The following is a 23,042-nucleotide window of genomic DNA, read 5'->3' on the forward strand; positions in this document are numbered from 1 at the left end:
TAAAGTCGGGATAATGTCGGGATAATGTCGGGATAATGTCGGGATAATGTCGGGGTAATGTCGGGATAATGTCGGGGTAATGTCGGGGTAATGTCGGGATAATGTCATGATAATGTCGGGGTAATGTTGGGGTAATGTCGGGATAATGTCGGGATAATGTTGGGGTAATGTCGGGATAATGTCGGGGTAATGTTGGGGTAATGTCGGGATAATGTCGGGGTAATGTTGGGGTAATGTCGGGATAATGTCGGGGTAATGTTGGGGTAATGTCGGGATAATGTCGGGGTAATGTCGGGGTAATGTCGGGGTAATGTCGGGGTAATGTCGGGGTAATGTCGAGGTAATGTCGGGATAATGTCGGGGTAATGTCGGGATAATGTCGGGGTAATGTTGGGGTAATGTCGGGATAATGTCGGGATAATGTCGGGGTAATGTCGGGGTAATGTCGGGGTAATGTCGGGGTAATGTCGAGGTAATGTCGGGATAATGTTGGGGTAATGTCGGGATAATGTCGGGGTAATGTCGGGGTAATGTCGGGATAATGTCGGGGTAATGTCGGGGTAATGTCGGGATAATGTCGGGGTAATGTCGGGATAATGTCGGGGTAATGTTGGGGTAATGTCGGGATAATGTCGGGGTAATGTCGGGATAATGTCGGGGTAATGTCGGGGTAATGTCGGGATAATGTCGGGGTAATGTCAGGATAATGTCGGGATAATGTCGGGATAATGTCGGGGTAATGTCGGGGTAAAGTCGGGATAATGTCGGGGTAATGTCGGGATAATGTCGGGGTAAAGTCGGGATAATGTCGGGGTAATGTCGGGGTAATGTCGGGGTAAAGTCGGGATAATGTCGGGGTAATGTCGGGATAATGTCGGGGTAAAGTCGGGATAATGTCGGGGTAATGTCGGGATAATGTCGGGGTAAAGTCGGGATAATGTCGGGGTAATGTCGGGGTAATGTCGGGGTAAAGTCGGGATAATGTCGGGGTAATGTCGGGATAATGTCGGAGTAATGTCGGGGTAAAGTCGGGATAATGTCGGGGTAATATCGGGATAATGTCGGGGTAATGTCGGGGTAAAGTCGGGATAATGTCGGGGTAAAGTCGGGATAATGTCGGGATAATGTCGGGGTAATGTCAGGATAATGTCGGGATAATGTCGGGATAATGTCGGGGTAATGTCGGGATAAAGTCGGGATAATGTCGGGGTAATATCGGGATAATGTCGGGGTAATGTCGGGGTAATGTCAGGATAATGTCGGGATAATGTCGGGATAATGTCGGGGTAATGTCGGGGTAAAGTCGGGATAATGTCGGGGTAATATCGGGATAATGTCGGGGTAATGTCGGGGTAAAGTCGGGATAATGTCGGGGTAAAGTCGGGATAATGTCGGGATAATGTCGGGGTAATGTCAGGATAATGTCGGGATAATGTCGGGATAATGTCGGGGTAATGTCGGGGTAAAGTCGGGATAATGTCGGGATAATGTCGGGGTAATGTCAGGATAATGTCGGGATAATGTCGGGATAAGGTCAGGGTAATGTCGGGGTAATGTCGGGATAATGTCGGGGTAATGTCGGGGTAATGTCGGGGTAATGGGTGAGTGAATTTTACCTATGGATTCCTCGAAGGAAAACAGAACTTTGTGTCCGGACTTCTGGAGCTCGTGGATCCGGTTCCCAATCCATTTGAACCCAGGAAGAGTCTCCTACGACAGAGACCAGAACCGGGTCAGAATCGAGTAAGAACCAGGTGATTAACACTGGAGCAGGTCTGGAGCAGCAGAAGAACCTCATAGCTGAGCCCCTCTTTGTGGCAGATGCTCTGGAGGATCTTGGAGGAGACAGTGGTGGCCAACATGAACAGGCCCCGGTCCTCGTCCTGGTCTCGTTCCTGGTTCTGCCTGTGGTTCAGGAGCATCCACCAGCCGAGGAGAGCGGCCACTTCATTCCCTGAGAAGATCCTCCACTGACCACTGGGACAGAGGAGAGAGGAGGTGAAGAGAGCTGACGCCTGGTGGAGGAGGTAGGAGGTGTTAGGAAGTACCTGGCTTCCTTCTCGGCCACAGCGAGGCGGTCGGCGTCGGGGTCAGTGGCCAGAACCAACTGGGCCTCCTCTTTATCAGCCAGAGCCAGCGCCAGAGTCTACAGAGGACACAAGGAACCATCAGAGTCTACAGAGGACACAAGGAACCATCAGAGTCTACAGAGGACACAAGGAACCATCAGAGTCTACAGAGGACATGAGGAACCATCAGAGTCTACAGAGGACACAAGGAACCATCAGAGTCTACAGAGGACATGAGGAACCATCAGAGTCTACAGAGGACACAAGGAACCATCAGAGTCTACAGAGGACACGAGGAACCATCAGAGTCTACAGAGGACATGAGGAACCATCAGAGTCTACAGAGGACATGAGGAACCATCAGAGTCTACAGAGGACATGAGGAACCATCAGAGTCTACAGAGGACACAAGGAACCATCAGAGTCTACAGAGGACATGAGGAACCATCAGAGTCTACAGAGGACACAAGGAACCATCAGAGTCTACAGAGGACACAAAGAACCATCAGAGTCTACAGAGGACATGAGGGACCATCAGAGTCTAAAGAGGACATGAGGAACCATCAGAGTCTGCAGAGGACATGAGGAACCATCAGAGTCTACAGAGGACACAAGGAACCATCAGAGTCTACAGAGGACATGAGGAAACATCAGAGTCTACAGAGGACATGAGGAAACATCAGAGTCTACAGAGGACATGAGGAAACATCAGAGTCTACAGAGGACACAAGGAACCATCAGAGTCTACAAAAAAAATGACAAAAATGACAAAAAAATGACAAAAAATGACAAAAAAAATGATAAAAAAAAAAAAAGACAAAAAACTGGGAAAAAAATGGGAAAAAATTAAAAAAATGAAAAAAATAATTAAAAAAGACAAAAAATGACAAAAAAAATTAAAATAAAAAAAAGACAAAAAATGGAAAAAAAAAATGGAAAAAAAAAAAAAATGAAAAATGAAAAAATATGAAAAAATGATTAAAAAATGACAAAAAAAATGATTAAAAAAAATGACAAAAAAAATTATTAAAAAAATGACAAAAAATGGAAAAAATTACCAAAAATGACCCAAAAAATTATAAAAAAAATTACTAAAAATTGAAAAAATGACAAAAAAAAAAAGACAAAAAAAATGATTAAAAAAAAGTGGAAAGAAATGAAAAAAAAAAAAAAAATTAATTTTTTTTTTAAAAAAAATGGAAAAAAATGGAAAAAAAAGACAAATGGAAAAAATATGAAAAAAATGACAAAAAATGACAAAAAAATTATTAAAAAATTAGAAAAAAATTGAAGAAAAAAAAGAAAAATGAAATAAATATGAAAAAAATATGAAAAAAAATGACAAAAAAAAATTACTAAAAAATAACAAAAAATGACTACAAAAAAAGTCAGTCTACAGAGGACACAAGGAACCATCAGAGTCTACAGAGGACACAAGGAACCATCAGAGTCTACAGAGGACATGAGGAACCATCAGAGTCTACAGAGGACATGAGGAACCATCAGAGTCTACAGAGGACACAAGGAAACATCAGAGTCTACAGAGGACACGAGGAACCATCAGAGTCTACAGAGGACATGAGGAACCATCAGAGTCTACAGAGGATATGAGGAACCATCAGAGTCTACAGAGGACATGAGGAACCATCAGAGTCTACAGAGGACATGAGGAACCATCAGAGTCTACAGAGGACATGAGGAACCATCAGAGTCTACAGAGGACATGAGGAACCATCAGAGTCTACAGAGGACACAAGGAACCATCAGAGTCTACAGAGGACATGAGGAACCATCAGAGTCTACAGAGGACACAAGGAACCATCAGAGTCTACAGAGGACATGAGGAACCATCAGAGTCTACAGAGGACATGAGGAACCATCAGAGTCTACAGAGGACATGAGGAACCATCAGAGGTACAGAGGACATGAGGAACCATCAGAGTCTACAGAGGACATGAGGAACCATCAGAATCTACAGAGGACACGAGGAACCATCAGAGTCTACAGAGGACACAAGGAACCATCAGAGTCTACAGAGGACATGAGGAACCATCAGAGTCTACAGAGGACATGAGGAACCATCAGAGTCTACAGAGAACATGAGGAACCATCAGAGTCTACAGAGGACACGAGGAACCATCAGAGTCTACAGAGGACACAAGGAACCATCAGAGTCTACAGAGGACATGAAGAACCATCAGAGTCTACAGAGGACATGAGGAACCATCAGAGTCTACAGAGGACATGAGGAACCATCAGAGTCTACAGAGGACATGAAGAACCATCAGAGTCTACAGAGGACATGAGGAACCATCAGAGTCTACAGAGGACATGAGGAACCATCAGAGTCTACAGAGGACACGAGGAACCATCAGAGTCTACAAAAAAAATACAAAAAATGACAAAAAATGAGGAAAAAAAATGACAAAAAAAAACAAAAAAACAAAAAAATGAAAAAATTGACCAAAAAATGACAAAAAATTACAAAAAAATGACAAAAAAATGACAAAAAAATGACAAAAAAATGACAAAAAAAATGACTAAAAAATGAAAAAAAAAATGAAAAAAATGAAGAAAAAAAAAAATGACAAAAATGAGAAAAAAATGACAAAAAAATGACAAAAAAATGACAAAAAAATTACAAAAAAAAGACTAAAAAATGACAAAAAAAATGACAAAGAGGAACCATCAGAGTCTACAGAGGAACCATCAGAGTCTACAGAGGACATGAGGAACCATCAGAGTCTACAGAGGAACCATCAGAGTCTACAGAGGACATGAGGAACCATCAGAGTCTACAGAGGACATGAGGAACCATCAGAGTCTACAGAGGACACAAGGAACCATCAGAGTCTACAGAGGACATGAGGAACCATCAGAGTCTACAGAGGACATGAGGAACCATCAGAGTCTACAAAAAAACACAAAAAAATGACCAAAAAAATGACAAAAAAAATTACAAAAATTTACAAAAATTTACAAAAAAATTCACAAAAAAATGACAAAAAAATAATAAAAAACTGGGAAAAAAATGACAAAAAAATGACCAAAAAAATGACAAAAAAATGACAAAAAAATTTACAAAAATTTACAAAAATTTACAAAAAAATTCACAAAAAAATGACAAAAAAATAATAAAAAACTGGGAAAAAAATGACAAAAAAATGACAAAAAATGGAAAAAAATGACCAAAAAAATGAGAAAAAAAGACAAAAAAATGACAAAAAAATGACCAAAAAAATGACAAAAAAAAGACAAAAAAAGACTAAAAAATTACTAAAAAATTACAAAAATTGACAAAAAAATGACAAAAAAATAATAAAAAACTGGGAAAAAAATGACAAAAAAATGACCAAAAAAATGACAAAAAAATGACAAAAAAATTTACAAAAATTTACAAAAATTTACAAAAAAATTCACAAAAAAATGACAAAAAAATAATAAAAAACTGGGAAAAAAATGACAAAAAAATGACAAAAAATGGAAAAAAATGACCAAAAAAATGAGAAAAAAAGACAAAAAAATGACAAAAAAATGACCAAAAAATGACAAAAAAAAGACAAAAAAAGACTAAAAAATTACTAAAAAATTACAAAAAATTACAAAAAAATTACAAAAAAAAAAGACAAAAAATGAGAAAAAAATGACAAAAAAAAAAAAGACAAAAAATGAAAAAAAATGAGGACATGAGGAACCATCAGAGTCTACAGAGGACATGAGGAACCATCAGAGTCTACAGAGGACATGAGGAACCATCAGAGTCTACAGAGGACATGAGGAACCATCAGAGTCTACAGAGGACATGAGGAACCATCAGAGTCTACAGAGGACACAAGGAACCATCAGAGTCTACAGAGGACATGAGGAACCATCAGAGTCTACAGAGGACATGAGGAACCATCAGAGTCTACAGAGGACACAAGGAACCATCAGAGTCTACAGAGGACATGAGGAACCATCAGAGTCTGCAGAGGACATGAGGAACCATCAGAGTCTACAGAGGACATGAGGAACCATCAGAGTCTACAGAGGACATGAGGAACCATCAGAGTCTACAGAGGACATGAGGAACCATCAGAGTCTACAGAGGACACAAGGAACCATCAGAGTCTACAGAGGACATGAGGAACCATCAGAGTCTACAGAGGACATGAGGAACCATCAGAGTCTACAGAGGACATGAGGAACCATCAGAGTCTACAGAGGACATGAGGAAACATCAGAGTCTACAGAGGACATGAGGAAACATCAGAGTCTACAGAGGACACGAGGAACCATCAGAGTCTACAGAGGACATGAGGAACCATCAGAGTCTACAGAAGACACAAGGAACCATCAGAGTCTACAGAGGACATGAGGAAACATCAGAGTCTACAGAGGACATGAGGAACCATCAGAGTCTACAGAGGACATGAGGAACCATCAGAGTCTACAGAGGACATGAGGAACCATCAGAGTCTACAGAGGACATGAGGAAACATCAGAGTCTACAGAGGACACGAGGAACCATCAGAGTCTACAGAAGACACAAGGAACCATCAGAGTCTACAGAGGACACAAGGAACCATCAGAGTCTACAGAGGACATGAGGAACCATCAGAGTCTACAGAGGACATGAGGAACCATCAGAGTCTACAGAAGACACAAGGAACCATCAGAGTCTACAGAGGACACAAGGAACCATCAGAGTCTACAGAGGACATGAGGAACCATCAGAGTCTACAGAGGACATGAGGAACCATCAGAGTCTACAAAAAAAACACAAAAAATGACAAAAATTGAGAAAAAAAAAGACAAAAAATGAGGAAATAAAACAAAAAAATGAAAAAATGAAAAAAATGACCAAAAAATGACAAAAAATTACAAAAAAATTACAAAAAAATTACAAAAAAATGACCAAAAATGACAAAAAAAATGACAAAAAAATGACAAAAAAATGAAAAAAACATGAAAAAAAAAATGAAAAAAATGAAGAAAAAAAAAATGACAAAAATGAGAAAAAAATGAGAAAAAAATGAGAAAAAAATGACAAAAAAATTACAAAAAAAAGACTAAAAAATGACAAAAAAAATGACAAAGAGGAACCATCAGAGTCTACAGATGACACAAGGAACCATCAGAGTCTACAGAGGACACGAGGAACCATCAGAGTCTACAGAGGACACAAGGAACCATCAGAGTCTACAGAGGACACAAGGAACCATCAGAGTCTACAGAGGACACGAGGAACCATCAGAGTCTACAGAGGACACAAGGAACCATCAGAGTCTACAGAGGACATGAGGAACCATCAGAGTCTACAGAGGACATGAGGAACCATCAGAGTCTACAGAGGACATGAGGAACCATCAAAGTCTACAGAGGACATGAGGAACCATCAGAGTCTACAGAGGACATGAGGAACCATCAGAGTCTACAAAAAAACACAAAAAAATGACCAAAAAAATGACAAAAAAATGACAAAAAAATTTACAAAAATTTACAAAAATTTACAAAAAAATTCACAAAAAAATGACAAAAAAATAATAAAAAACTGGGAAAAAAAATGACAAAAAAAGGACAAAAAATGGAAAAAATGACCAAAAAAATGAGAAAAAAAGACAAAAAAATGACAAAAAAATGACCAAAAAATGACAAAAAAATTTACAAAAATTTACAAAAATTTACAAAAAAATTCACAAAAAAATGACAAAAAAATAATAAAAAACTGGGAAAAAAAATGACAAAAAAAGGACAAAAAATGGAAAAAATGACCAAAAAAATGAGAAAAAAAGACAAAAAAATGACCAAAAAATGACCAAAAAATGACAAAAAAAAGACAAAAAAAGACTAAAAAATTACTAAAAAATTACAAAAATTGACAAAAAAATGACAAAAAAAAAAAAGACAAAAAATGAAAAAAAATGAGGACATGAGGAACCATCAGAGTCTACAGAGGACATGAGGAACCATCAGAGTCTACAGAGGACACAAGGAACCATCAGAGTCTACAGAGGACACAAGGAACCATCAGAGTCTACAGAGGACATGAGGAACCATCAGAGTCTACAGAGGACACAAGGAACCATCAGAGTCTACAGAGGACATGAGGAACCATCAGAGTCTACAGAGGACATGAGGAACCATCAGAGTCTACAGAGGACACGAGGAACCATCAGAGTCTACAGAGGACATGAGGGACCATCAGAGTCTACAGAGGACATGAGGAACCATCAGAGTCTACAGAGGACATGAGGAACCATCAGAGTCTACAGAGGACATGAGGAACCATCAGAGTCTACAGAGGACATGAGGAAACATCAGAGTCTACAGAGGACATGAGGAACCATCAGAGTCTGCAGAGGACATGAGGAACCATCAGAGTCTACAGAGGACATGAGGAACCATCAGAGTCTACAGAGGACATGAGGAACCATCAGAGTCTACAGAGGACACGAGGAACCATCAGAGTCTACAGAGGACACGAGGAACCATCAGAGTCTACAAAAAAAATACAAAAAATGAAAAAAAAATGACAAAAAAAAAAAAGACAAAAAATGAAAAAAAATGAGGACATGAGGAACCATCAGAGTCTACAGAGGACATGAGGAACCATCAGAGTCTACAGAGGACACAAGGAACCATCAGAGTCTACAGAGGACACAAGGAACCATCAGAGTCTACAGAGGACATGAGGAACCATCAGAGTCTACAGAGGACACAAGGAACCATCAGAGTCTACAGAGGACATGAGGAACCATCAGAGTCTACAGAGGACATGAGGAACCATCAGAGTCTACAGAGGACACGAGGAACCATCAGAGTCTACAGAGGACATGAGGGACCATCAGAGTCTACAGAGGACATGAGGAACCATCAGAGTCTACAGAGGACATGAGGAACCATCAGAGTCTACAGAGGACATGAGGAACCATCAGAGTCTACAGAGGACATGAGGAAACATCAGAGTCTACAGAGGACATGAGGAACCATCAGAGTCTGCAGAGGACATGAGGAACCATCAGAGTCTACAGAGGACATGAGGAACCATCAGAGTCTGCAGAGGACATGAGGAACCATCAGAGTCTACAGAGGACATGAGGAACCATCAGAGTCTACAGAGGACATGAGGAACCATCAGAGTCTACAGAGGACACGAGGAACCATCAGAGTCTACAGAGGACACAAGGAACCATCAGAGTCTACAAAAAAACACAAAAAAATGACCAAAAAAATGACAAAAAAATGACAAAAAAATTTACAAAAATTTACAAAAATTTACAAAAATTTACAAAAAAATTCACAAAAAAATGACAAAAAAATAATAAAAAACTGGGAAAAAAATGACAAAAAAAGGACAAAAAATGGAAAAAAATGACCAAAAAAATGAGAAAAAAAGACAAAAAAATGACCAAAAAATGACCAAAAAATGACAAAAAAAAGACTAAAAAAGACTAAAAAATTACTAAAAAATTACAAAAATTGACAAAAAAAAGACAAAAAATGACAACAAAAGACAAAAATTACAAAAAATTACAAAAAAATTACAAAAAGAAAAAGACAAAAAATGAAAAAAAATGAGGACATGAGGAACCATCAGAGTCTACAGAGGACATGAGGAACCATCAGAGTCTACAGAGGACACAAGGAACCATCAGAGTCTACAGAGGACATGAGGAACCATCAGAGTCTACAGAGGACACGAGGAACCATCAGAGTCTACAGAGGACATGAGGAACCATCAGAGTCTACAGAGGACATGAGGAACCATCAGAGTCTACAGAGGACACAAGGAACCATCAGAGTCTACAGAGGACATGAGGAACCATCAGAGTCTACAGAGGACATGAGGAACCATCAGAGTCTACAGAGGACACAAGGAACCATCAGAGTCTACAGAGGACATGAGGAACCATCAGAGTCTACAGAGGACATGAGGAAACATCAGAGTCTACAGAGGACATGAGGAACCATCAGAGTCTGCAGAGGACATGAGGAACCATCAGAGTCTACAGAGGACATGAGGAACCATCAGAGTCTACAGAGGACATGAGGAACCATCAGAGTCTACAAAAAAAGAAAAAAAATGACAAAAATTAACAAAAAAATGAAAAAAATGACAAAAAAAATGACAAAAAAATGAAAAAAAAATGACTAAAAATGACAAAAAATGACAAAAAAAATGACAAAAAATAACAAAAAATGACAAAAAAATGAAAAAAAAATGAAAAAAATGAAACAAAAAAGTTAGAAAAAAGTGACAAAAAATTGACTAAAAAATGACCAAAAAAATTACAAAAAAAGAAAAAAAATGACTAAAAATGACAAAAAAATGATAAAAATGACAACAAAAAAATGACAAAAATATGAAAAAAATGACACAAAAAATTAGAAAAAAATGACAAAAAATGACAAAAAATGACAAAAAAATGAAAAAAAAAATGAAAAAAATGAAACAAAAATGACAAAAAATGAGAAAAAATTGACTAAAAATGACAAAAAAAAATGACAAAAAAAAATGACTAAAAAAATGACAAAAAATGACAAAAAAATGACTAAAAAAATGACTAAAAAATAACAAAAAATGACAAAAAAATGACTAAAAAAATGACAAAAAAATGACAAAAAAATTACTAAAAAAATGACAAAAAATGACAAAAAAATGACAAAAAAATGAGAAAAAATGACAAAAAAATGACAAAAAAATGACAAAAAATGACAAAAAATCATCATCAGAGTCTACAGAGGACATGAGGAACCATCAGAGTCTACAGAGGACATGAAGAACCATCAGAGTCTACAGAGGACACGAGGAACCATCAGAGTCTACAGAGGACATGAGGAACCATCAGAGTCTACAGAGGACATGAAGAACCATCAGAGTCTACAGAGGACACGAGGAACCATCAGAGTCTACAGAGGACATGAGGAACCATCAGAGTCTACAGAGGACATGAGGAACCATCAGAGTCTACAGAGGACACGAGGAACCATCAGAGTCTACAGAGGACATGAGGGACCATCAGAGTCTACAGAGGACATGAGGAACCATCAGAGTCTACAGAGGACACAAGGAACCATCAGAGTCTACAGAGGACACGAGGAACCATCAGAGTCTACAGAGGACATGAGGGACCATCAGAGTCTACAGAGGACATGAGGAACCATCAGAGTCTACAGAGGACATGAGGAACCATCAGAGTCTACAGAGGACATGAGGAACCATCAGAGTCTACAGAGGACATGAGGAACCATCAGAGTCTACAGAGGACATGAAGAACCATCAGAGTCTACAGAGGACACGAGGAACCATCAGAGTCTACAGAGGACATGAGGAACCATCAGAGTCTACAGAGGATACGAGGAAACATCAGAGTCTACAGAGGACACGAGGAACCATCAGAGTCTACAGAGGACACGAGGAACCATCAGAGTCTACAGAGGACACGAGGAACCATCAGAGTCTACAGAGGACATGAGGAACCATCAGAGTCTACAGAGGACACGAGGAACCATCAGAGTCTACAGAGGACACGAGGAACCATCAGAGTCTACAGAGGACATGAGGAACCATCAGAGTCTACAGAGGACATGAGGAACCATCAGAGTCTACAAAAAAAATACAAAAAATGAAAAAAATGAAAAAAATGACAAAAAAATTGACAAAAAATGAGAAAAAAATGACAAAAAATAAGAAAAAAATGATAAAAAAATTACTAAAAAATGACAAAAAAAGGACAAAAAAATGAAAAAAAATGAAAAAAAAAGTAAAAAAAATAAAAAAAATGACAAAAAAATGAAAAAAATGAAAAAATGGAAAAAAAAGTGACAAAAAAATGAAAAAAAGAAAATGACAAAAAATGTGAAAAAAATGAAAAAATGAGAAAAATAAGACAAAAAACGAGATAAAAATGATAAAAAAATTACTAAAAAATGACAAAAAACGACAAAAAAATGAAAAAAAATGAAAAAATGAAAAACAATGAAAAAATGAAAAACAATGAAAAAATGAAAAAAAAAATGAAAAAAAATGAAAAAAATGAAAATATGGAAAAAAAAGTGACAAAAAAATGAGAAAAAAATGAGAAAAAAATGAAAAAAAAATGAAAAAAAAATGAAAAAATATGAAAAAAATGAAAAAACATGAAAAAAAATGAAAAAAATGTGAAAACAATGGAAAAAATGAGAAAAAAAGAAAAAAAAAAGAGAAAAAAATGATAAAAAAATTACTAAAAAAATTACTAAAAAAAAGACTAAAAAATGACTAAAAAATGAAAAAAAATGAAAAAAATGAAAAAAATGGGGGAAAAAATGACCAAAAAAAATGAGAAAAAAACAAGAAAAAAATGAGAAAAAAATGGGGGAAAAAATGAGAAAAAAACGAGAAAAAAATTACAAAAAAAGACAAAAAAAAATGACAAAAAATGAGGACATGAGGAACCATCAGAGTCTACAGAGGACACAAGGTAGTAGTAGTAATGTAGTAAAGGTGTAGAGTGTAGTTCCTGCAGTACCAGCACGGGGGCGCCCTCCTCGGGTTGGGGAAAGTAGTAGTAATGTAGTAAAGGTGTAGTGTTAGTGTAGTTCCTGCAGTACCAGCACGGGGGCGCCCTCCTCGGGGTTGGGGACGGACACTGTAGGAAAGTCCGGATCCGGATCCTTCTGCTCGTGGACTGGAATGGGAGGATTGAGGCCAAACACCTCGAAGCTCTTTCTGACAAACTCGTGACCGACGCCGTGGAACGAGGAGTGGACGACCTTCAGCGCAGACGCCGCGTTCACGTCCCTGAGACAGAAGCAGTTATGAACCGTTACACGTATCTGACGCCACATTCAGCCCCAGAGAATCCCAGACGTTCCTCAGCTCGTCTTTATAGTTTAATAACCTGTAGAAGCAGAGGTTCCTCAGCTCGTCTTTATAGTTTAATAACCTGTAGAAGCAGAGGTTCCTCAGCTCGTCTTTATAGTTTAATAACCTGTAGAAGCAGAGGTTCCTCAGCTCGTCTTTATAGTTTAATAACCTGTAGAAGCAGAGGTTCCTCAGCTCGTCTTTATAGTTTAATAACCTGTAGAAGCAGAGGTTCCTCAGCTCGTCTTTATAGTTTAATAACCTGTAGAAGCAGAGGTTCCTCAGCTCGTCTTTATAGTTTAATAACCTGTAGAAGCAGAGGTTCCTCAGCTCGTCTTTATAGTTTAATAACCTGTAGAAGCAGAGGTTCTTCAGCTCGTCTTTATAGTTTAATAACCTGTAGAAGCAGAGGTTCCTCAGCTCGTCTTTATAGTTTAATAACCTGTAGAAGCAGAGGTTCCTCAGCTCGTCTTTATAGTTTAATAACCTGTAGAAGCAGAGGTTCTTCAGCTCGTCTTTACAGTTTAATAACCTGTAGAAGCAGAGGTTCCTCAGCTCGTCTTTATAGTTTAATAACCTGTAGAAGCAGAGGTTCCTCAGCTCGTCTTTATAGTTTAATAACCTGTAGAAGCAGAGGTTCAGCTCGTCTTTATAGTTTAATAACCTGTAGAAGCAGAGGTTCCTCAGCTCGTCTTTATAGTTTAATAACCTGTAGAAGCAGAGGTTCCTCAGCTCGTCTTTATAGTTTAATAACCTGTAGAAGCAGAGGTTCTTCAGCTCGTCTTTATAGTTTAATAACCTGTAGAAGCAGAGGTTCCTCAGCTCGTCTTTATAGTTTAATAACCTGTAGAAGCAGAGGTTCTTCAGCTCGTCTTTATAGTTTAATAACCTGTAGAAGCAGAGGTTCTTCAGCTCGTCTTTATAGTTTAATAACCTGTAGAAACAGAGGTTCAGCTCGTCTTTATAGTTTAATAACCTATAGAAGCAGAGGTTCTTCAGCTCGTCTTTATAGTTTAATAACCTGTAGAAGCAGAGGTTCCTCAGCTCGTCTTTATAGTTTAATAACCTGTAGAAGCAGAGGTTCCTCAGCTCGTCTTTATAGTTTAATAACCTGTAGAAGCAGAGGTTCCTCAGCTCGTCTTTATAGTTTAACAACCTGTAGAAGCAGAGGTTCCTCAGCTCGTCTTTATAGTTTAACAACCTGTAGATGCAGAGGTTCCTCAGCTCGTCTTTATAGTTTAATAACCTGTAGAAGCAGAGGTTCCTCAGCTCGTCTTTATAGTTTAATAACCTGTAGAAGCAGAGGTTCCTCAGCTCGTCTTTATAGTTTAATAACCTGTAGAAGCAGAGGTTCCTCAGCTCGTCTTTATAGTTTAATAACCTGTAGATGCAGAGGTTCCTCAGCTCGTCTTTATAGTTTAATAACCTGTAGAAGCAGAGGTTCTTCAGCTCGTCTTTATAGTTTAATAACCTGTAGAAGCAGAGGTTCCTCAGCTCGTCTTTATAGTTGAATAACCTGTAGATGCAGAGGTTCCTCAGCTCGTCTTTATAGTTTAATAACCTGTAGAAGCAGAGGTTCCTCAGCTCGTCTTTATAGTTTAATAACCTGTAGAAGCAGAGGTTCCTCAGCTCGTCTTTATAGTTTAATAACCTGTAGAAGCAGAGGTTCCTCAGCTCGTCTTTATAGTTTAATAACCTGTAGAAGCAGAGGTTCCTCAGCTCGTCTTTATAGTTTAATAACCTGTAGAAGCAGAGGTTCCTCAGCTCGTCTTTATAGTTTAATAACCTGTAGAAGCAGAGGTTCCTCAGCTCGTCTTTATAGTTTAATAACCTGTAGAAGCAGAGGTTCCTCAGCTCGTCTTTATAGTTTAATAACCTGTAGAAGCAGAGGTTCCTCAGCTCGTCTTTATAGTTTAATAACCTGTAGAAGCAGAGGTTCCTCAGCTCGTCATCGTAGGCTCGGCTGATCTCCTGCAGAGGGTCCGTTCTCTTGTGGCTCTTGGCGCTCAGCTCTTGGCTCCAGCAGGGGGCGCCCCAGGGCTGCAGCTGCTCCCTGATGCAGAGGAGGACCTGTCTGTCATGAGGAGCGATCATCTGCGCCCCGTTCCTCCAGTAAACCTGGACAAAAAACACTGATTTGGAATCACCTTGACAACAAGCCGTCATCCAGAGGTCAGATGTCCTCCCTGTGTGAGGGTCAGATGTCCTCCCTGTGAGGGTCAGATGTCCTCTCTGTGTAGGGTCAGGTGTCCTCCCTGTGTAGAGTCAGGTGCCCTCCCTGTGTAGGGTCAGATGCCCTCCCGGTCGTACCTTGTACCCGTTGTCTTCTTTGTGGTTGTGTGACGCTGTGATCATGATTCCGGCCGTGGCTCCCAGTTTGAGAACAGCAAACGGCTGAAACAGTAAAGTGAAGTCAGTGGAACTGCCTTTAGTGTAGGTGAGTTTATCCGGGTCAGGACTCACCACGAAGGGTGTGGGGACGTAGGAGGAGAACAGGTGCACCGTGACGTCGGCCGTGAGGAACACCGCGGCTGCCAACCTCGCCAACCTGCAACAATAACAGAGGCTCTGTGAGGAGGAGGACAGGCTGAGGAGGACAGGCTGAGGACAGGCTGAGGAGGACAGGCTGAGGACAGGCTGAGGAGGACAGACTGAGGACAGGCTGAGGACAGACTGAGGACAGACTGAGGACAGGCTGAGGAGGACAGGCTGAGGAGGACAGGCTGAGGACAGGCTGAGGAGGACAGACTGAGGACAGGCTGAGGACAGACTGAGGACAGACTGAGGACAGGCTGAGGAGGACAGGCTGAGGAGGACAGGCTGAGGAGGACAGGCTGAGGAGGACAGGCTGAGGAGGACAGGCTGAGGACAGGCTGAGGACAGGCTGAGGAGGACAGGCTGAGGACAGGCTGAGGAGGACAGGCTGAGGAGGACAGGCTGAGGAGGACAGACTGAGGAGGACAGGCTGAGGAGGACAGGCTGAGGACAGACTGAGGACAGGCTGAGGAGGACAGGCTGAGGAGGACAGGCTGAGGAGGACAGGCTGAGGAGGACAGGCTGAGGAGGACAGGCTGAGGACAGGCTGAGGACAGGCTGAGGAGGACAGGCTGAGGAGGACAGGCTGAGGAGGACAGGCTGAGGAGGACAGGCTGAGGAGGACAGGCTGAGGACAGGCTGAGGACAGGCTGAGGAGGACAGGCTGAGGACAGGCTGAGGAGGACAGGCTGAGGACAGGCTGAGGAGGACAGGCTGAGGAGGACAGGCTGAGGAGGACAGGCTGAGGAGGACAGGCTGAGGAGGACAGGCTGAGGAGGACAGGCTGAGGAGGACAGGCTGAGGAGGACAGGCTGAGGAGGACAGGCTGAGGACAGGCTGAGGACAGGCTGAGGACAGGCTGAGGAGGACAGGCTGAGGAGGACAGGCTGAGGACAGGCTGAGGAGGACAGGCTGAGGAGGACAGGCTGAGGACAGGCTGAGGACAGGCTGAGGAGGACAGGCTGAGGACAGGCTGAGGAGGACAGGCTGAGGAGGACAGGCTGAGGAGGACAGGCTGAGGAGGACAGGCTGAGGAGGACAGGCTGAGGAGGACAGGCTGAGGAGGACAGGCTGAGGACAGGCTGAGGACAGGCTGAGGAGGACAGGCTGAGGAGGACAGGCTGAGGAGGACAGGCTGAGGAGGACAGGCTGAGGAGGACAGACTGAGGACAGGCTGAGGACAGGCTGAGGACAGGCTGAGGACAGACTGAGGACAGGCTGAGGACAGACTGAGGACAGGCTGAGGACAGGCTGAGGAGGCCGTACCTTTGGCTGCTGCAGCCGCTCTCTGGCTGAGCTCGGGTGTCGTAGCCGATGACCACGCCCCTCTCCTTCAGGTCAGACACACACCTGGACAGGTACGTGCACAGGCCCTGGACACACCAGCACTGTTACTAATACTGCACAGAATACTACAACTACTGCAATACTACTGGGACTACTGCAAAGAAAACTACTAGTTACTAATACTGCACAGAATACTACTACTACTGCAGTACTACTGTGACTACTGCAAAGAAACCTGCAGAGGGAACTACTACTACTGCAATAATAAAAGTACTACTACTGCAATAACAAAACTACAACTACTCCTGATGAAATGTTAGATCTGAAGCGGCGAAAAGGCCAATATGATGTTTTCTCTGAACTGTTTCAGAAATAAAAATCACATACGTAACTACTTAGTAAGCTTTAGCTTCAGCGTTAGCGTTAGCTTCAGCGTTAGCTTCAGCGTTAGCTTCAGCTCTAGTTTTAGCGTCAGCTTCAGCACTAGCCTTAGCATTAGCTTCAGCGTTAGCTTTAGCTCTAGTTTCAGTGTTAGCTTTAGCGCTAGCTTTATGATAGCATTAAAATAATAAACAATTCTTTATAATGTCTTTGTCTTAATTGTCTTATGTCTTGTCTGTATTTTGTGTTGATGCGGAGCAGCTGAACTGCAACCTTTAGTGCTAGCTTTAGCATCAGCTTTAGTGTTAGCGTCAGCGTTAGCTTCAGTGTTTGTTTTATTTATTAGTGTTAGCGTTAGCATTAACGCTAGCTTTAGCATTAGCTTCAGTGAAAGCATTAGCTTTAGTGTTAGCGTCAGCTTAGCTTCAGTGTTTTTTTTATTCATTAGTGTTAGCGTTAGCATTAACGCTAGCTTTAGCATTAGCTTCAGTGTTAGCATTAGCTTCAGTGTTAGCGCTAGCTCTAGTTTTAGTGCTAGCTCCTGTTTTAGTGCTAGCTCTTGTTTTAGTGCTAGCTCTTGTTTTAGTGCTAGCTTTAGCATCAGCTTTAGTGTTAGCGTCAGCGTTAGCTTCAGTGTAAGCATCAGTGCAAGCTTTATCGTTAGCTCTAGTTTTTGCGTTAGCTTTAGCATTAGCTTTAGCTTCGGCTCTAGCTTTAGCATTAGCTTTAGCTTCGGCTCTAGCTTTAGCTTTAGCTTTAGTCTGACTGAACTTTGGATTAGGATCATGGACGTATTTGCAAAAAACTGACAAACTAAACGTCAACATTAAACCTGATATTCCTCTGAGGGCGGGGCTCACCTGAGGGGGCGGGGCTCACCTGAGGGGGCAGGCTCACATGAGGGGGCGGGGCTCACCTGAGGGGCGGGGCTCACCTGAGGGGGCGGGGCTCACCTGAGTGCTTTGGATCACCGTCAGGTCATTGATGCGGTTGAAGCCGGCGCCCATCTTGGCCCTGAGTCCTGCCGTCCCGAAGCTCAGTCTGGACGAGAGTCTGGACCTCAGCTCCGAAAACTGGGCCTGGTCCAGGAGCGAGCGGATCTGAGCGCGAGTCTGAGGGTTCTAGAGGAGAAACATCTAAACGTGAGGATCCAGGAGCGAGCGGATCTGAGCGCGAGTCTGAGGGTTCTACAGGAGAAACATCTAAACGTGAGGGTCCAGGAGCGAGCGGGTCTGAGAGAGTCTGAGGGTTCTACAGGAGAAACATCTAAACGTGAGGATCCAGGAGCGAGCGGGTCTGAGAGTCTGAGGGTTCTACAGGAGAAACATCTAAACGTGAGGATCCAGGAGCGAGCGGGTCTGAGAGAGTCTGAGGGTTCTACAGGAGAAACATCTAAACGTGAGGATCCAGGAGCGAGCGGGTCTGAGAGTCTGAGGGTTCTACAGGAGAAACATCTAAACGTGAGGATCCAGGAGTGAGCGGGTCTGAGAGAGTCTGAGGGTTCTACAGGAGAAACATCTAAACGTGAGGATCCAGGAGCGAGCGGGTCTGAGAGTCTGAGGGTTCTACAGGAGAAACATCTAAACGTGAGGATCCAGGAGCGAGCGGGTCTGAGAGTCTGAGGGTTCTACAGGAGAAACATCTAAACGTGAGGATCCAGGAGCGAGCGGGTCTGAGAGTCTGAGGGTTCTACAGGAGAAACATCTAAACGTGAGGATCCAGGAGCGAGCGGGTCTGAGAGTCTGAGGGTTCTACAGGAGAAACATCTAAACGTGAGGATCCAGGAGCGAGCGGGTCTGAGAGTCTGAGGGTTCTACAGGAGAAACATCTAAACGTGAGGATCCAGGAGTGAGCGGGTCTGAGAGAGTCTGAGGGTTCTACAGGAGAAACATCTAAACGTGAGGATCCAGGAGCGAGCGGGTCTGAGAGTCTGAGGGTTCTACAGGAGAAACATCTAAACGTGAGGATCCAGGAGTGAGCGGGTCTGAGAGAGTCTGAGGGTTCTACAGGAGAAACATCTAAACGTGAGGATCCAGGAGCGAGCGGGTCTGAGAGTCTGAGGGTTCTACAGGAGAAACATCTAAACGTGAGGATCCAGGAGTGAGCGGGTCTGAGAGAGTCTGAGGGTTCTACAGGAGAAACATCTAAACGTGAGGATCCAGGACATGCTGGATCTAAAACAAGAGCTAGCACTAAAACTAGAGCTAGCGCTAACACTGAAGCTAATGCTAACACTGAAGCTAACGCTGACGCTAACACTAAAGCTGATGCTAAAGCTAGCACTAAAACAAGAGCTAGCACTAAAACTAGAGCTAGCGCTAAAACTAGAGCTAGCGCTAACACTGACGCTAACACTAAAGCTGATGCTAAAGCTAGCACTAAAACAAGAGCTAGCACTATAACTAGAGCTAGCGCTAACACTGACGCTAACACTAAAGCTGATGCTAAAGCTAGCACTAAAACAAGAGCTAGCACTATAACTAGAGCTAGCACTGAAGCTAATGCTAACACTGAAGCTAACGCTGACGCTAACACTAAAGCTGATGCTAAAGCTAGCACTAAAACAAGAGCTAGCACTAAAACTAGAGCTAGCGCTAAAACTAGAGCTAGCGCTAACACTGACGCTAACACTAAAGCTGATGCTAAAGCTAGCACTAAAACAAGAGCTAGCACTATAACTAGAGCTAGCACTGAAGCTAATGCTAACACTGAAGCTAACGCTGACGCTAACACTAACACTAAAGCTGATGCTAAAGCTAGCACTAAAACAAGAGCTAGCACTAAAACTAGAGCTAGCACTAAAACTAGAGCTAGCGCTAACACTGAAGCTAATGCTAACACTGAAGCTAACGCTGACGCTAACACTAAAGCTGATGCTAAAGCTAGCACTAAAACAAGAGCTAGCACTAAAACTAGAGCTAGCGCTAACACTGAAGCTAACGCTGAAGCTAGCGGGTCTGAGAGAGTCTGAGGGTTCTACAGGAGAAACATCTAAACGTGAGGATCCAGGAACGAGCGGGTCTGAGAGTCTGAGGGTTCTACAGGAGAAACATCTAAACGTGAGGATCCAGGAGCGAGCGGGTCTGAGAGAGTCTGAGGGTTCTACAGGAGAAACATCTAAACGTGAGGATCCAGGAGCGAGCGGGTCTGAGAGAGTCTGAGGGTTCTACAGGAGAAACATCTAAACGTGAGGATCCAGGAGCGAGCGGGTCTGAGAGAGTCTGAGGGTTCTACAGGAGAAACATCTAAACGTGAGGATCCAGGAGCGAGCGGGTCTGAGAGTCTGAGGGTTCTGCAGGAGAAACATCTAAATGTGAGGATCCAGGAGCGAGCGGATCTGAGAGTCTGAGGGTTCTGCAGGAGAAACATCTAAACGTGAGGATCCAGGAGCGAGCGGGTCTGAGAGTCTGAGGGTTCTACAGGAGAAACATCTAAACGTGAGGATCCAGGAGCGAGCGGGTCTGAGAGTCTGAGGGTTCTACAGGAGAAACATCTAAACGTGAGGGTCCAGGAGCGAGCGGGTCTGAGAGTCTGAGGGTTCTACAGGAGAAACATCTAAACGTGAGGATCCAGAATACTACAACTACTGCAATACTACTGTGACTACTGCAAAGAAAACTACTAGTTACTAATACTGCAATAATAAAAGTACTAATACTCCTGATGAAATGTTGGACAATGATCTGAAGCGGCGAAAAGGCCAATATGATGTTTCTCTGTGAACTGTTTCAGGAATAAAAATCACATACAAAATTACTAAGTTAGCGTCAGCGTTAGCTCTAGCTCTAGTTTTAGTGTTAGCTTTAGCGTCAGCATTAGCTTCAGTGTTAGCTTTAGCTCTAGTTTTAGTGTTAGCTTTAGCGTCAGCATTAGCTCTAGCTCTAGTTTTAGTGTTAGCTTTAGCGTCGGCATTAGCTTCAGCGTTAGCTTTAGCTCTAGTTTTAGTGTTAGCTTTAGCGTCAGCGTTAGCTCTAGCTCTAGTTTTAGTGTTAGCTTTAGCGTCAGCATTAGCTTCAGCGTTAGCTTTAGCTCTAGTTTTAGGGTTAGCTTTAGCGTCAGCTCTAGTTTTAGTGTTAGCTTTAGCGTCAGCATTAGCGTCAGCATTAGCTTCAGCGTTAGCTTTAGCTCTAGTTTTAGTGTTAGCTTTAGCGTCAGCTTTAGCTCTAGTTTCAGCGTTAGCTTCAGCGTTAGCTTTAGCTCTAGTTTTAGTGTTAGCTTTAGCGTCAGAGTTAGCTTCAGCGTTAGCTTTAGCTCTAGTTTTAGCGTTAGCTTTAGCATCAGCGTTAGCTTTAGCTCTAGTTTCAGCGCTAGCTTTAGCTCTAGTTTTAGTGTTAGCTTTAGCTTCAGCGTTAGCTTCAGCTCTAGTTTTAGCGTTAGCTTTAGCATCAGTGTTAGCTTTAGCTCTAGTTTCAGCGCTAGCTTTAGCGTCAGCGTTAGCTCTAGCTCTAGTTTTAGTGTTAGCTTTAGCGTCAGCGTTAGCTTCAGCGTTAGCTTTAGCTCTAGTTTTAGTGTTAGCTTTAGCGTCAGCTTCAGCGTTAGCTTTAGCTCTAGTTTCAGCGTTAGCTTCAGCGTTAGCTTTAGCTCTAGTTTTAGTGTTAGCTTTAGCGTCAGCGTTAGCTTTAGCTCTAGCTTCAGCGTTAGCTTTAGTGTCAGCTTCAGCGCTAGCCCTAGCATTAGCTTCAGTGTTAGCTTTAGCGCTAGCTTCATGATAGCATTAAAATAATAAACAGAAACATCTAAACGTGAGGATCCAGGAGCGAGCGGGTCTGAGAGAGTCTGAGGGTTCTACAGGAGAAACATCTAAACGTGAGGATCCAGGAGCGAGCGGGTCTGAGAGTCTGAGGGTTCTACAGGAGAAACATCTAAACGTGAGGATCCAGGAGCGAGCGGGTCTGAAAGAGTCTGAGGGTTCTACAGGAGAAACATCTAAACGTGAGGATCCAGGAGCGAGCGGATCTGAGAGAGTCTGAGGGTTCTACAGGAGAAACATCTAAACTTTTCTTTAGACACGTGACCTGTGACATTTCCCTCGGGGTCGGCGCTAAAACGGGTTCATCAGAAGGAGCAGCGGCGCCACCGAAACTCAAACCCTCACAATTAAACACGTTCTTGATGTTAAATAAACCGGCCGAACGGAGCCCAGCAGAGTCCGGGAGATGATCCAGGAGCCGCTCCGTGGTTTTGCGGCAGGAAAATCACAGAAAATCACACTTAAATCCACAATACGTGATTTTTACGAGGACGTTTCGTTTCGACTCCTGCACCTTAGAATAAACTAAAAACACGGATCAGGACGGGAAAAATAACCCTGCCGAATTCTGCAGCCCTTATTACATTAAAACAAAAGAGGGACCTGGTGCTTTAATCAGACATCCTCACGTTTAAATGGCCGTCTGATCTGAGGCTTTATCAAATTAAAAACAGTGTTATTAAATATCTTAAAGTGTATGATGTTATTTGAACACGCCGAATCCACGCTGACTCCGCGCTGAACAGAATCACAGTCGTTTTTTTTAGTTTAGAGAAAAGAGATGCTAAAGTGACAGAGTTTAATTAAAAATGGACGGTTTCGCAGCGGACCGCGGGCACTCACCCTGTCCCAGAGCATCCACTGCTCCACGGCGCTGTCCAGGCTGGGGTCCCCGGTGGAGGGCAGGTCCTTGGGGGTGTCCTCCCGGGGGCTCGGCAGGTCCTCGGGGGTGTCCTCCCGGGGGCTCGGCAGGTCCAGACCCCCGTTCACCGCTCCGCTGTCCCCCATTCCCGCCGCCTCCTCCTCCGGTGCCGCTGTTAGCCGCGTTTAGCTTAGCCGCTGGAGCTAACGGAGCTATCGGTCTCTGCGTCTCACTCTGCCCGGGTTTGGAGCGCTGTGGGGCGGCCGCACATGTCACTGCTGCCCCGGTCGGAGGGTGTCTCTCCGCGGGGAGGGGGGGGTCAGCTCCGGA

General features: G+C 42.7%; 1 protein-coding gene across 1 annotated transcript in view; it reads right to left on the bottom strand.

Moving 5' to 3' along the window:
- pgm2l1 (phosphoglucomutase 2-like 1) overlaps positions 1-23,042 on the bottom strand; it is a 33,808-nt gene extending 10,766 nt beyond the window's left edge. The window contains exons 1-10 of the mRNA XM_079566450.1: positions 22,694-23,042; positions 18,054-18,221; positions 16,699-16,805; positions 15,361-15,445; positions 15,208-15,291; positions 14,819-15,015; positions 12,645-12,834; positions 2,049-2,146; positions 1,794-1,977; positions 1,617-1,710 (exon numbers count right to left, since the gene is read on the bottom strand). Coding sequence (XP_079422576.1) covers positions 1,617-1,710; positions 1,794-1,977; positions 2,049-2,146; positions 12,645-12,834; positions 14,819-15,015; positions 15,208-15,291; positions 15,361-15,445; positions 16,699-16,805; positions 18,054-18,221; positions 22,694-22,858 — 1,372 coding nt within the window. The 5' untranslated portion in view covers positions 22,859-23,042. The remainder of the gene's footprint in view (positions 1-1,616; positions 1,711-1,793; positions 1,978-2,048; positions 2,147-12,644; positions 12,835-14,818; positions 15,016-15,207; positions 15,292-15,360; positions 15,446-16,698; positions 16,806-18,053; positions 18,222-22,693) is intronic.

This window comes from Gobius niger, assembly GCF_951799975.1.
Source record: "Gobius niger genome assembly, chromosome: 1".
Lineage (NCBI taxonomy): Eukaryota > Metazoa > Chordata > Actinopteri > Gobiiformes > Gobiidae > Gobius > Gobius niger.